General features: G+C 35.8%; 1 protein-coding gene across 1 annotated transcript in view; it reads right to left on the bottom strand.

The window, feature by feature from the left end:
• Positions 1 to 1,963: 1,963 nt before the first annotated feature.
• The window catches only part of LOC128653572 (pancreatic secretory granule membrane major glycoprotein GP2-like), a 34,164-nt gene continuing 24,121 nt past the window's right edge, over positions 1,964 to 12,006 (bottom strand). Inside the window, exons 7-11 of the mRNA XM_053706953.1 lie at positions 9,716 to 9,964; positions 9,065 to 9,224; positions 8,876 to 8,939; positions 7,651 to 7,680; positions 1,964 to 5,129 (exon numbers count right to left, since the gene is read on the bottom strand). Coding sequence (XP_053562928.1) covers positions 5,077 to 5,129; positions 7,651 to 7,680; positions 8,876 to 8,939; positions 9,065 to 9,224; positions 9,716 to 9,964 — 556 coding nt within the window. The 3' untranslated portion in view covers positions 1,964 to 5,076. The remainder of the gene's footprint in view (positions 5,130 to 7,650; positions 7,681 to 8,875; positions 8,940 to 9,064; positions 9,225 to 9,715; positions 9,965 to 12,006) is intronic.

Raw genomic sequence — 12,006 nt, 5'->3', positions numbered from 1 at the left:
AGAACATTTATTGCAATTTATGGTAGTCCACTGTAGTATGGAGATTAATTTACAACCCAGATGGATGTTGTACAATGTATAAGAATTGCATGTACTGTTCACTGTTTTCCTTTGCTATATCAAAAACCAAATAAAGACGAAAAAATATAAAAATAAAATAAAAACAGCGTGGGAATCGAACCTGGGTCTTTAAAACTATGCATACAAATAAATATATTAGCCCACTACGCTATCTGGAAACACAATTTCAAGCTGAAAAATCGATATATCTTATCATTTAAAAATGAGTGCATTACAGATAAACTTATACAAGGGATCGAACCATGACCTTATAATGATGATAAGAAAATATATAAAGTGGTTTAGCCCTCTCTACTATTGGGCATATAGAGATCTTAAATAAGGAGGGAATCAATAACTAATAGAGAGATGGGACCAGAGGAAAGATGGGGATATTACTCAAAAAAATGATGGAGTTCAAAATCTTTATTAAAGGGACAGTCTAGTCCAAAATAAACTTTCATGATTCAGATAGAGCATGTCATTTTAAACAATTTTCCAATTTACTTTTATTACCAATTTTGCTTTGTTCTCTTGGTATTCTTAGTTGAAAACTTAACCTAGGAGGTTCATATGCTAATTTCTTAGACCTTGAAGCCCACCTCTTTTCAGATTACAATTTAACAGCTTTTCACCACTAGAGGGTGTTAGTTCACATATTTCATATAGATAACACTGTGCTTGTACACGTGAAGTTATCTGGGAGCAGGCACTGATTGGCTAGACTGCAAGTCTGTCAAAAGAACTGAAAAAAGGTGCAGTTTGCAGAGGCTTAGATACAAGATAATCACAGAGGTTAAAAGTATATTATTATAACTGTGTTGGTTATGCAAAACTGGGGAATGGGTAATAAAGGGATTATCTATCTTTAAAACAATAAAAATTCTGGTGTAGACTGTCCCTTTAAGACCATTTGGAATTATAGTGTTGAGATCAAAGATCCATTTCTTCTCCACTTTACCTAATACTGTATTTACATCACCACCTCTCCAATGTGGTTTAACTTTTTCATATACCTAAATATTGTGAATTCTTGTACATATTCAGTAGGAGCTGGGCTTCAGAAAGTGTGCATATAAAAAGACTGCACACAATTTGATAACAGAAGTGAATTATAAAGTTGTTGTTTTTTTTAATTGCATGCTCTGTCAGAATCATAAAAGTTTAATTTTTAACTTTAATGACTTAAATTCTCTGTTTTTCTAGAAATTATTTTATATAGCAATATTGCTCAATAAAATAAGTTGATGATTTCTCTCAGTGATGGAAAAAGTTGGAAAATAAGCCCCTTAGCTATGCACTCTGATTTATTAAAGGGACAGTCTACTATAATTATTTTTTAAAAAGATAGATAATCCCTTTATTACCCATTATCCAGTTTTGCATAACCAACACAGTTATATTAATATACTTTTTACGTCTGTAATTACCTTGTATCTAAGACTCTGCAGATCGCCCCCTTATTTCAGTTCTTTTAAAGACTTGTATCAGTGCTGACTCAAATATAAATCCACAGGAGTGAGCACAATGTTATCTTTATGGTACACATGAACTAGCACTATCTAGCTGTGAAAAACTGTAAACATGCACTGAGATAAGAGTCGGCCTTTAAGGGCTTAGAAAGTAGCATATGATTGGTTTAGCTTTTAACAAAGAATACAAAGAGAACAAAGCAAATGTTATAATAAAAGTAAATTGGAAAGTTATTTAAAATGACATGCCCTATCTGAATCATGAAATGATGAAAGTTTAATTTTGACTAGACTGTCCCTTAAAACTTTGAAATTCCTTCTTGTTTAATTCTTGTGTTGATCGGTTACAGAAATTTTTGATACATGGATTTTGAAATATTGCTGTTTTGGCCACTAGAATGAATTCCAAACTCAAGAATAAACAGGCAGTATTTGTTTTATTCTTTCCATCTTTATTACATTTTACATTTTTCATAATTACATAAAACAAATACAGCACAGTTTTTCCTATTTACATAAAAGAATTGTACATAAATAATGCATTTGAAATCATTTTACCCGCGTGGGTAAGAAGAAGAAAAAAAAATCACATTTCTAGAAATAAATGGGTTGTTTTAAAATACATATAGTATATATGCAACAAAAGTTAAATATTAATTACAAACTACTGAAATTGCTATCTTTTTGAAATAGCATACTTCAGAAAAAAATAGTAAACATAATTGATAAAAAGTAATAAACACAAAACTAAATAGCCCTCAACATTATTTCTCCTTAAAAATTGAGATTGGACTCCATGTACTAAGCTGCTCGGGAGCCCTTGCAGGGCAGGTTCGCATATGCGAGTCTACTTCCCGCAATGTAAGAAAGCAGCAGTCATTCGACCTCTGAGGTTGCAAGGAGAAATCACAGAGAGCTGGCTCGCTTTCGGTGATTGACAGTTGCTGAGAGAAGGGGAGGGCTTTACACACTTACTTGAGCGTGTAAATGATACATACGGGCAGCGGATCCTGTTCGTCTATTGCCCGTATGTAGCAAAGGCGAGCGGACAACTTCTTGAGTTGAGAAGCTTGTCCGCTTGACCTTCAGTACATGGGGCTTATTGTCTACATTTGGTTAGTAATAGAAGAGAAAAACTGATCAGAGGACTTCTGAAGGCATCTGGAGCTTGAGTATAAATTAATGGACCAATATAGTAACCCTAGTATATTTTTCAGAGCAGCATTACATAGGGTTGTCACATACATAGGAACAAAAAAACACAGGAGTGATCTAAATAGTTCACAGAATAACATCAAAGAGCCGACAGATACCTAGAACAGCATTCTATAAAATAACCAGAACTCAGAGAAGATTTGCAGAAAGTATAGTCAGTATATGTGCAGCATACATTATTCAGGAGATTGTTCTATTTGGAAAGCTAAGTACATGAACCCTAAACCCTACATGAATAAAATATATACTCAGTCGTTCAATTCATGGAGGTTTAAAAGCAAAGCTCAGAATAAGGTTAATGACAATTACTCTAAGTAGATATGAAATGTAAATTTACTTTCATAAACAGCAGCAAACATGTGATCTTCTTAAGCAACCTCTTCATAGGTGGCATTTTTACTATCACAAGCAGTTGAAGGTTAAGAATCGAGTCTCAAACCACACCTACTATTAAACCTTTTAAAGGGACAGTAATTAGTTACTGTGTACTATAAAATTGCAGTACATAGATAACGTGTACAAAGCGTGGAAGGTTAAAATCAAGCACGAAAATGATTTTAGATCCTTTTTTCTTATCTGCACAGCTGTCCACTAGGTAAAACCTGTCTCTGATTTAAAGGGACATAATACTCATATGGTAAATCACTTGAAACTGATGCAGTATAATTGTAAAAAGCTGACAGGAAAATATCACCTGAGCATCTCTATGTAAAAAAACGAAGATATTTTACCTCACAATCTCCGCAGCTCAGCAGAGTAAGTTCTGTGTAAAAAGTTATACTTCAGCTGCTCCCAGCTGCAGGTAAAAAATTTAAAAAAAATGAAGAAATGAACTGCAGCCAATCAGCATCAGCAGTGCTGAGGTCATAAACTCTTTTACTGTGATCTCATAAGATTTGACTTAACTCTCATGAGAGTTCATACTAAGCTTCCTTTACCTGATTGGTGAAATAATATGAGAGTTCACGAAGCTCGTCCCCTAAGCTGTCCCAGGACAGACACACTAAAATGCTGCTTAGAAATCCTTTACAATGGGAGGTGGCTACTGAGGAACTTTTGAGGTAAAATATCTTTCTTTTTTACATAGAGATGTTCAGGTGATATTTTCTAGTCAGCTTTTTACAGCTATACTGCATCACTTTCAAGTGTTTAAACATTTGGGTATTATGGCCCTTTAAGATGGCGGCTGCGCAACCCATCAACTCCAGGACACTTTCTTTCAATTGGCTGGGCAGTATGGCAGCTGATTGGCTGTATTGCCTTCTAAATTGCAATAGAAAAGACAGAGCTTCTATGTTTTGTGTCCATGCAGGTGAGATAAAAGGCTCTCACATAAGCTCTAAATTCCTTTTTAAATTAATTTTTAACCCTACCCTCCTGTTACACATTATCTATGTATTACAATGTAATACATTGTTGTACACAATAACATTATAATAAGCTGAAAAACCTGAGAAAACATAACTAAAAATGCCCTGGTAATAATATGATATGATAAAACATATTTTTATAGTACCGTAGTTAATGTACAGCAATTTAAACTTTAGGATGTTATATAGTTGTTAGATATTACTTTCATTTAAAGATTTGTTCATAAATATTAATTTTAATACACGTTCTATTATATTACTTATATTGTTATAAATATGTGTGTATCACTACAGTGGTCAATTTTATTGCAAAACCTATGTTTTTCATCTTTTGTGATTATTGACTAAATTTGTAAAAAACATTTTGAAAAATGTACAATAATCAAATGTCATGCAGTAAGTGATAGAGTTACATCTTCAAGACCCACAATTTAAAAAAATGTATTGTCTGTCTCCAGCTATTTAGATGCTCTGGCCCCTATTTAAGAAAGGACTTGCGGACCTGATCCGACAGTGCGGATCGAGTCCTCAAGACTTCGCTGAATGCGGAGAGCAATACGCTCTCCGTATTCAGCATTGCACCAGCAGCTCACAAGAGCTGCTGGTGCGACGCCGCCCCCCTGCAGACTCGCGGCCAATCAGCCGCCAGCAGGGGGGGTGTCAATCAACCCGATCGTACTCGATCGGGTTGATTTCCGGCGATGTCTGTCCACCTGCTCAGAGCAGGCGGACAGGTTATGGAGCAGCGGTCTTTGTGACCGCTGCTTCATAACTGCTGTTTCTGGCGAGTCTGAAGACTCGCCAGAAACACGGGCCGTCCTTTCGGAGCTTGATAGATAGGCCCCACAATCTTAAACAGACATGAATGAAACAAATTGATCCACTTTAAAATATATTTGTTGCACAGGAATAGAAGTAGCTCATTCCATATAACAGATTCTTAGCAGGATCTGACGACCTCAAAGGATCCACAGACATAAGAGACTTCCCAATATTAAAACAGAAGACAAAGCTGAAACAAAGAAAAAAAAATATACAATTAATTTATTGTAAAAAAATAAATAAAAAATAAACATCCTAGAACCTTAAAGGGATATGAAAACTAACATTTTTCTTTTATGATTCAGATAGAGCATGCGTTTTTGCAGAACTTTTTTCTTTCATGATTCAGATAGAGCATGCGTTTTTGCAGAACATTTTTCTTTTATGATTCAGATAGAGCATGCGTTTTTGCAGAACTTTTTTCTTTCATGATTCAGATAGAGCATGCGATTTTGCACAACTTTCTAATTTACTCTTCCATCATCAAATCTGCGTTCTCTTGGTATCTTTTGTTGAAAAGCAGGCCCGTAAGCTTGGGAGTGTGCACGTGTCTGGAGCAGTTTTGCAAGAATGTTATCCATTTGCAAGAGCACTAGATGGCAGCACTATTTCCTGCCATGCAGCACTCCAGATGCCTACCTAGGTATCTCTTCAACAAAAAATATCATGAGAACAAAGCAAATTTGATAACAGAAATAAATTGGAAACCTTTTTTTAAAAAAACAGTTTGCTCTGTCTCAATCACAAAAGATACATTTTGGCTTTCATATCCCTTTAAAGGGACATTAAACCCCAAAATTTTCTTTCATTATTCAGACAGAGAATACAATTTTAAACAACATTCCAATTTACTTCTATTATCTAATTTGCTTCATTCATTAGATATCCTTAGTAAAAGAAATAGCAATGCACATGGATGAGCCAATCACATGAGGCATCTATGTGCAGTCACCAATCAGAAGCTACTGAGCCTATCTAGATATGCTTTTCAGGAAAGAATATCAAGAGAACGAAGCAAATTAGATAATAGAAGTAAATTAGAAAGTTGTTTAAAATTGTATTCTCTAGCTGAATCATGAAAGAAAAAATTTTGGGTTTAATGTCCCTTTAATGTAAGATTTCAACTAAAAGTTACATTTCATATAAATTTGCACTATATGGCAGCAGTGAACGCAACAATGTTTGTGTTATGTTATAGACCAGGGATGGTCAACCGTTGTCCCTCTACACTAGTTTTTTTTGCGGCTCCAGGAAAGAGCAGAACTAAGAATCTGTGCCATTATTGTGGCTCCATAAAAATAAGAACTCAAATGTGTGTTTTGGGGACTTCTGGTTGGTGAGCAAACTAGTTGACTAAACTCAAAAGAGCCCTCTAGAGGGGAAAACAGCAGAAGAGGGTAATTTAATCTGGCCCTGTGCCACTGAACATCTTTAGGAAACATTTGTGCCTTTAATAGCCATACATTTATGTGCGGCCCTTAAGGCTACTAAAATATTTACATGCGGCCCCCATGTGTTAGGAAGTTGGCCATCACTGTTATAGACTTTTGCAAACACTGCTGCCACAGAATTGCGTAAGACGAGTACACTCTTGAGGTCCTATAAACCTAGAGCTAATCTTCAACAAAGTATACCAAAAGAATAAAGCAAATTAGAAGTAAATTGGAAAGTTGTTGAAAATGTGCTTGTTTTCTGTGAATCATGAAAGTTTAATTTTGAGTTTACTGTTGCTCTAAGTCCTACCTAATTGTGTTACTTGTGTGCAGTAAATGAACTAAGTAATGTAATGTCCTAATTTATTCTGCCAGTTTTTTCTGTAATTTAACTGAAAAGGGTTCAGCGCTGCGGAATCTGTTGGCGCTCTACAAATACCTGATAATAATAATAATAATTATTACAGAGGCTGGAATGTGTCCTGAAGAATTCAAGAAGTGTGTTCTTGGAGTTCTCTAAATTAACCTAAGGTTGTATGTAAATTTTAAATGCTAATAAAACACTCAATATATATATATATAATACTTAGCCGGTAGCCCAGCACTCCTTCCACTCAGGTGTAATCACCGCTTGGGAGCTATCCTCATAGAGACTATGTAGAACTGCATTGATGAAGGCGGGCACTCACAGGACTTCTTTTTGAATCAAACAAATCAGTGTTTGATTCAAAAAGAAGTCCTGTGAGTGCCCTCCTTCATCAATACAGTTATATACTGTGTGTATATATATATATATATATATATATATGTTACTGGTAAAGTAAGAAATCTGGGTAATCCTAGGATTACCCGGGTAAAACTGACATTATCCAAGTGACTGAGGGTAAAGCCCGATGAACTGTAATTCCCCCATCTACACTAGTTCTTTTGCCTGTGCCTGGGGGGTTCAAGGAAGGCGCCCCGCCGAGCCTCTGACATCCACCCCAAGTGAAGCTTGGGGAATGACGTTTGCCCCCCCTTGAATCCCCCAGACCGAGGCAAAAAAGATAGTGAAGATGGGGGAATTACAGTGCATGCTATATATGTTTGATGTGGTGACTCCGCAATCTGAGGGGATTTATAATCATACATCGGGCTGTACCCACAGCCGCTTGAGGCACTCTCACTTATAGAAACCAACCTGAGGTATGTCTAATCAATAACTACACAGAAGTGTTAAATTAAACATTTATTTATCAAGACCAGAGAGTGCCACCATATTTTAATGTCACTCTTTACCTGTATGAGAGCTGGCATTTTCTTCTAACCCTGTAATTAAAAAAGAAAGAAAAAGTTAACAAAATCATAGTAGTAATGGCCTTTAATATGTCCTATGAATGAGTTAAACAGCAACATTTCTTTTTCTTAATTAACTATATTTAATGAGAGGGGCACAAAGGGTTACACAGTTAAAAGTAGAAAGACCCTAGTACTGCCAGTGTCAAAAACCTAGTAATGAAATAATGAAGCATTATCTGGGGTTCAGCCATTATAAAAGGGGGGGGGGGGGCTAATGAGCCAGGGGGGGCCCCATCAGTATTAAGGTTATGGTTGCTGTAAACTTCAGGATTACTATGGGTGCTGCAATGTTATTTTGATGCAGTCATTAACATCACATAATGATGTGAAGGTCTCTATGAGTGTCAATTCAACTAAGAACTTGAATGGGATATGAAACCCAATTTTTTCTTTCATGATTTAGAAAGAGCTTGTGATTTTAAACAACTTTCAAATTTACTTCTATTATCTAATTTGCTTTATGCTTTATTCTCTTTATATCCTTTGTTGAAAAGCATATCTTAATAGGCTCATCCAATGAACATTGTTATTTCTTCAATAAAGGATATCTAAAGAATGAAGCAAATTAGATAATAGAAGTAAATTGGAATCTTGTTTAAAATTGTATTTTCTATCTGAATCAAGAAAGAAAAACTTGGTTTAATGTTCCTTTAAGCATTTTCCCCAATGTGTGTATCAAACATTTTTGTTAAGGAGGGGCCACATTGACTTTAATGTTATTTGAAGCCTTTCACCCTCTTCTATGCACATGATTATATGACATTGCAGAACATAACTTCCCAAGAGTTAAATGTTCTGAGAAATTAAAGGGACACTATACCCAAACATTTTCTTTCATGATTAAGGAAGAGAATATAATTTTAAACAACATTCCAATTTACTTCTATTACCTAATTTGCTTCATTCTTTAGATATACTTTAATGAAGAAATAGCAATGCACACAGTGAACCAATCACACGAGGCATCTATGTGCAGCTACCAATCAGCAGCTACTAAGCATATCTAGATATGCTTTTCAGCAAAGAATACCAAGAGAATGAAGCAAAATAGAAAATAGAAGTAAATTAGAAAGTTGTTTATAATTGCATGCTCTTTCTAAATCGTGAAAGAAAAAATTTGGGTTTCATGTCCCTTTAAGTTGTCTTTTATAAAAAAATATTTTACCTGTGAATTGAAAAGGTCCCATGCTAAACTGTGTAGTCTCCACCTCAGATCGAGAAGATGAACACTATGAAAAATACATTAGGGTAAAAATGAGCTACAGTGTTGTATATAAGAGTGTACGAGAGTGGTACAGTGCAGAAGTAAAGAGAGCATAAATTGACATAGGTTGTATTTAAAACTGTTACTAACCTCAGAACATTTTTCTGATGCCTTACTACATAAACGAGCATTGCAGAAGATATAAACAACGTCGAATCCGTTGAATGCAAAGGAAGCTATACTGAATCTGACCTCCTTAGATACACCATTCTCTTCCACCTTTATATATGGTCCATCACCAGTGGGACAACTATAGAGGGAGAGACATTTAATGTTACAAAACAGATAGAAGTCCAATCTCAGAATGCATCCTTTTTATAGGTTTAAAGAACCACTCAATGAAGTAGAATTACATAATTAACAAGTTCATAATAAAAAAAACAATGCAATAACACCTACTCTGAATTTCAAATAAGCAGTAGATTTTTTTCTGCAAAAAAAATGTTTTTCTCCCATTTGACGGCCCCCTGTATCATGTGACCGACATCAGCCAATCAAAGACTAATATATGTATACCCTGTAAACTTGTGCACATGATCAGTAGGATCTTGCTTCCCAAAAAGTGTGAATATAAATAAATGACTTTGATATTGGAAGTAAATTGGAAAGTGTCTTAAAACTGCATGCTATTTCTGAATCATAAAAGTTCATTTTGACTTGAGTGTCCCTTTAATTGTAAGTAGATAAGCTGTGATCAGGATTATGAAAAACTGATATCCCAGGAACATTAAGATGTCTTACCCGCCTTGGATCAGTTCAGCCTTAAGGGGGCTCTGTGCATCATTGTAGGGGGTAGCAAAGCACCTCTCCACTCTTAATACAAAGGCTGTATCCGGAAATTGAGAGCTCATTCCAAAATATAGTGTGGAGCCTAGAGGCAGATCCTGCTGTTGTGATTGCTCTAAGGGCTGGGTATATGTTGGGTTAACATATGCTGCAATAGTTGTCGAGGCAGCGTCTCCTGCACCACCAAAGTTCAAGTTGCCTGAGCTGAATATTACAAGATCATTAGAAAAAAAAAGATTCTGAATATTAAAGTACAACACAGAGGTGAACAAAGCCTATGAAGATGTGTACATTGTACATGGTATGTAGATATAAAGGGCTGTGTAGCAGCAAGGTCTACATGTAGTAACTCATAACTGATCATACCTGGCTCACTACAAATCTAAGTGCAAGACAGAAATAGTGAGTGACAGTAGACATGTGCAGCCGCGAAAAATTCGGTTCGGATCGATTCGGACCGATTCGAATTCGGAAGTAATCAAATGAATTAGTTTCGGATTCATTCGGATTCTTTCGGATTCGTGGGAAATTCGGTTCGGTTCGATTTGGTTCGAATCGACTCGGATTTTCGGAATTTCGGCACTGTTAAGTGGGATGTGCTGTGTATTACACTAGTATACTGTACAATAATAGTGTAATACATGGCCATCCGAATCCATCCGAATAAATTTGAATCGATTCGGATTTATTCGGTAGATTCTGCACTGCCGCAATTCGGAAATTCGAATCGATCCGAATTCCGAATTCGACAAAATTCGTCCGAATTTCGATTCGGACCGAACCAAATCGCACATGTCTAAGTGACAGCCTATGATGCTATTTCAATTGTAGTCAGAGTTGTAACTAGACCTCAATAGTCCTCATGGCAAAGGTTGTGACAGGGTCCCCTCATTTCAGAAGAGCCCTTTCTGGCTGTTTGAAATCAACAGAAGTTGAGCCAGGAGTCGCATCAGAGCAAGATGAGCTGCTTTTCTTTAAGTTGTCTTTCACCTTTGGTTAGTCCACACCAGACAAATATGGTGGCAGGTTTTTCTTTATGCCACACTGTAATGGTCATTTTGAAAACCCTGGCACCATATTTTTGCAAAGGCAAATACATACAATTTGATAAATGAAGTACATTGGAAAGTCTCTTAAAACTGTATGATCTATCTAAACATATAGGGCTAGATTACAAGTGAGGCTTAATGATATCACTAGCGTTATTGTGATCGTTTGCGCCCCCTTTCCATTGCAAAGGTATTACAAGTTGAGTGAAATCTTTAACTGTTTTCCAAAACAAAAAAGTTGCACAATTCACTTCAAAAATACATGACAAAGTACAGTTACACTCATATTAGCACTGTCTAATATTCTTTTTTTTTAAACATTGCACACAAAAGTTATACGGGATCAAAGATATAAGTTCTACGGTGTTAGGGAAAAAAATGCCACAAAAGGACTTAAAGGGACAATGAGCCCAAATTTTTTCTTTCATGGTTCAGAGAGAGCATGTAATTTTAAGCAACTTTCTAATTTACTCCTATTATCAAATTTTCTTCGTTCACTTGCTAATTTTATTTGAAAAAGAAGGCATCTAAGCTTCTTTTTTGCTTCAGGACTCTGGACAGCACTTTTTTATTGGTGGATGAATTTATCCACCAATTAGCAAGAATAACCCAGGTTATAAGCCAAAAATGGGCCGGCAACTAAACTTACATTCTTGCATTTTAAATAAAGATACCAAAAGAAGAAAAAAAAAAATGATAATAGGAGTAAATTAGAAAGTTGCTTAAAATTGCATGCTCTATCTGAATCACAAAAGAAAAAAATTGGGTTCAGTGTCCCTTTAAACATAGAGCTACATACATATACATGTCTACAGATATATTTGTATGTATATACAGTATATATGTGTACATATATATTAATGTATATGTGAATATGAGTATTTACAGTCATATATACACAAATAAAAACATTAATATATATGTATACATATATAGACATATATATAAATTAATTAGAGCCCTTTGCCATTAAGGGGCGATTTATCAAGTCCTTTCGGCAGGCTTTGCCTGCCTATGACTGCAGGTTCTCACAAGAGAACCTGCACGCCATATTTATCAAGCAGCGCTCATCAGACCGCTGCTTCCCTACCCTTTTGCCACCTCTTAGGTGGCGAATTTCAATCTCCATGGTCTAGTCTGACCAAGGAAATTGACAGCTCCTGCCCGTGCGTGATTGCCTGTGCGCGGGCAGGGGGC

This window comes from Bombina bombina, chromosome 3, assembly GCF_027579735.1.
Source record: "Bombina bombina isolate aBomBom1 chromosome 3, aBomBom1.pri, whole genome shotgun sequence".
NCBI classification, from domain to species: domain Eukaryota; kingdom Metazoa; phylum Chordata; class Amphibia; order Anura; family Bombinatoridae; genus Bombina; species Bombina bombina.
The sequence above is the reverse complement of the archived record's forward strand: the minus strand, read 5'-3'. Positions and strand labels throughout refer to the sequence as shown.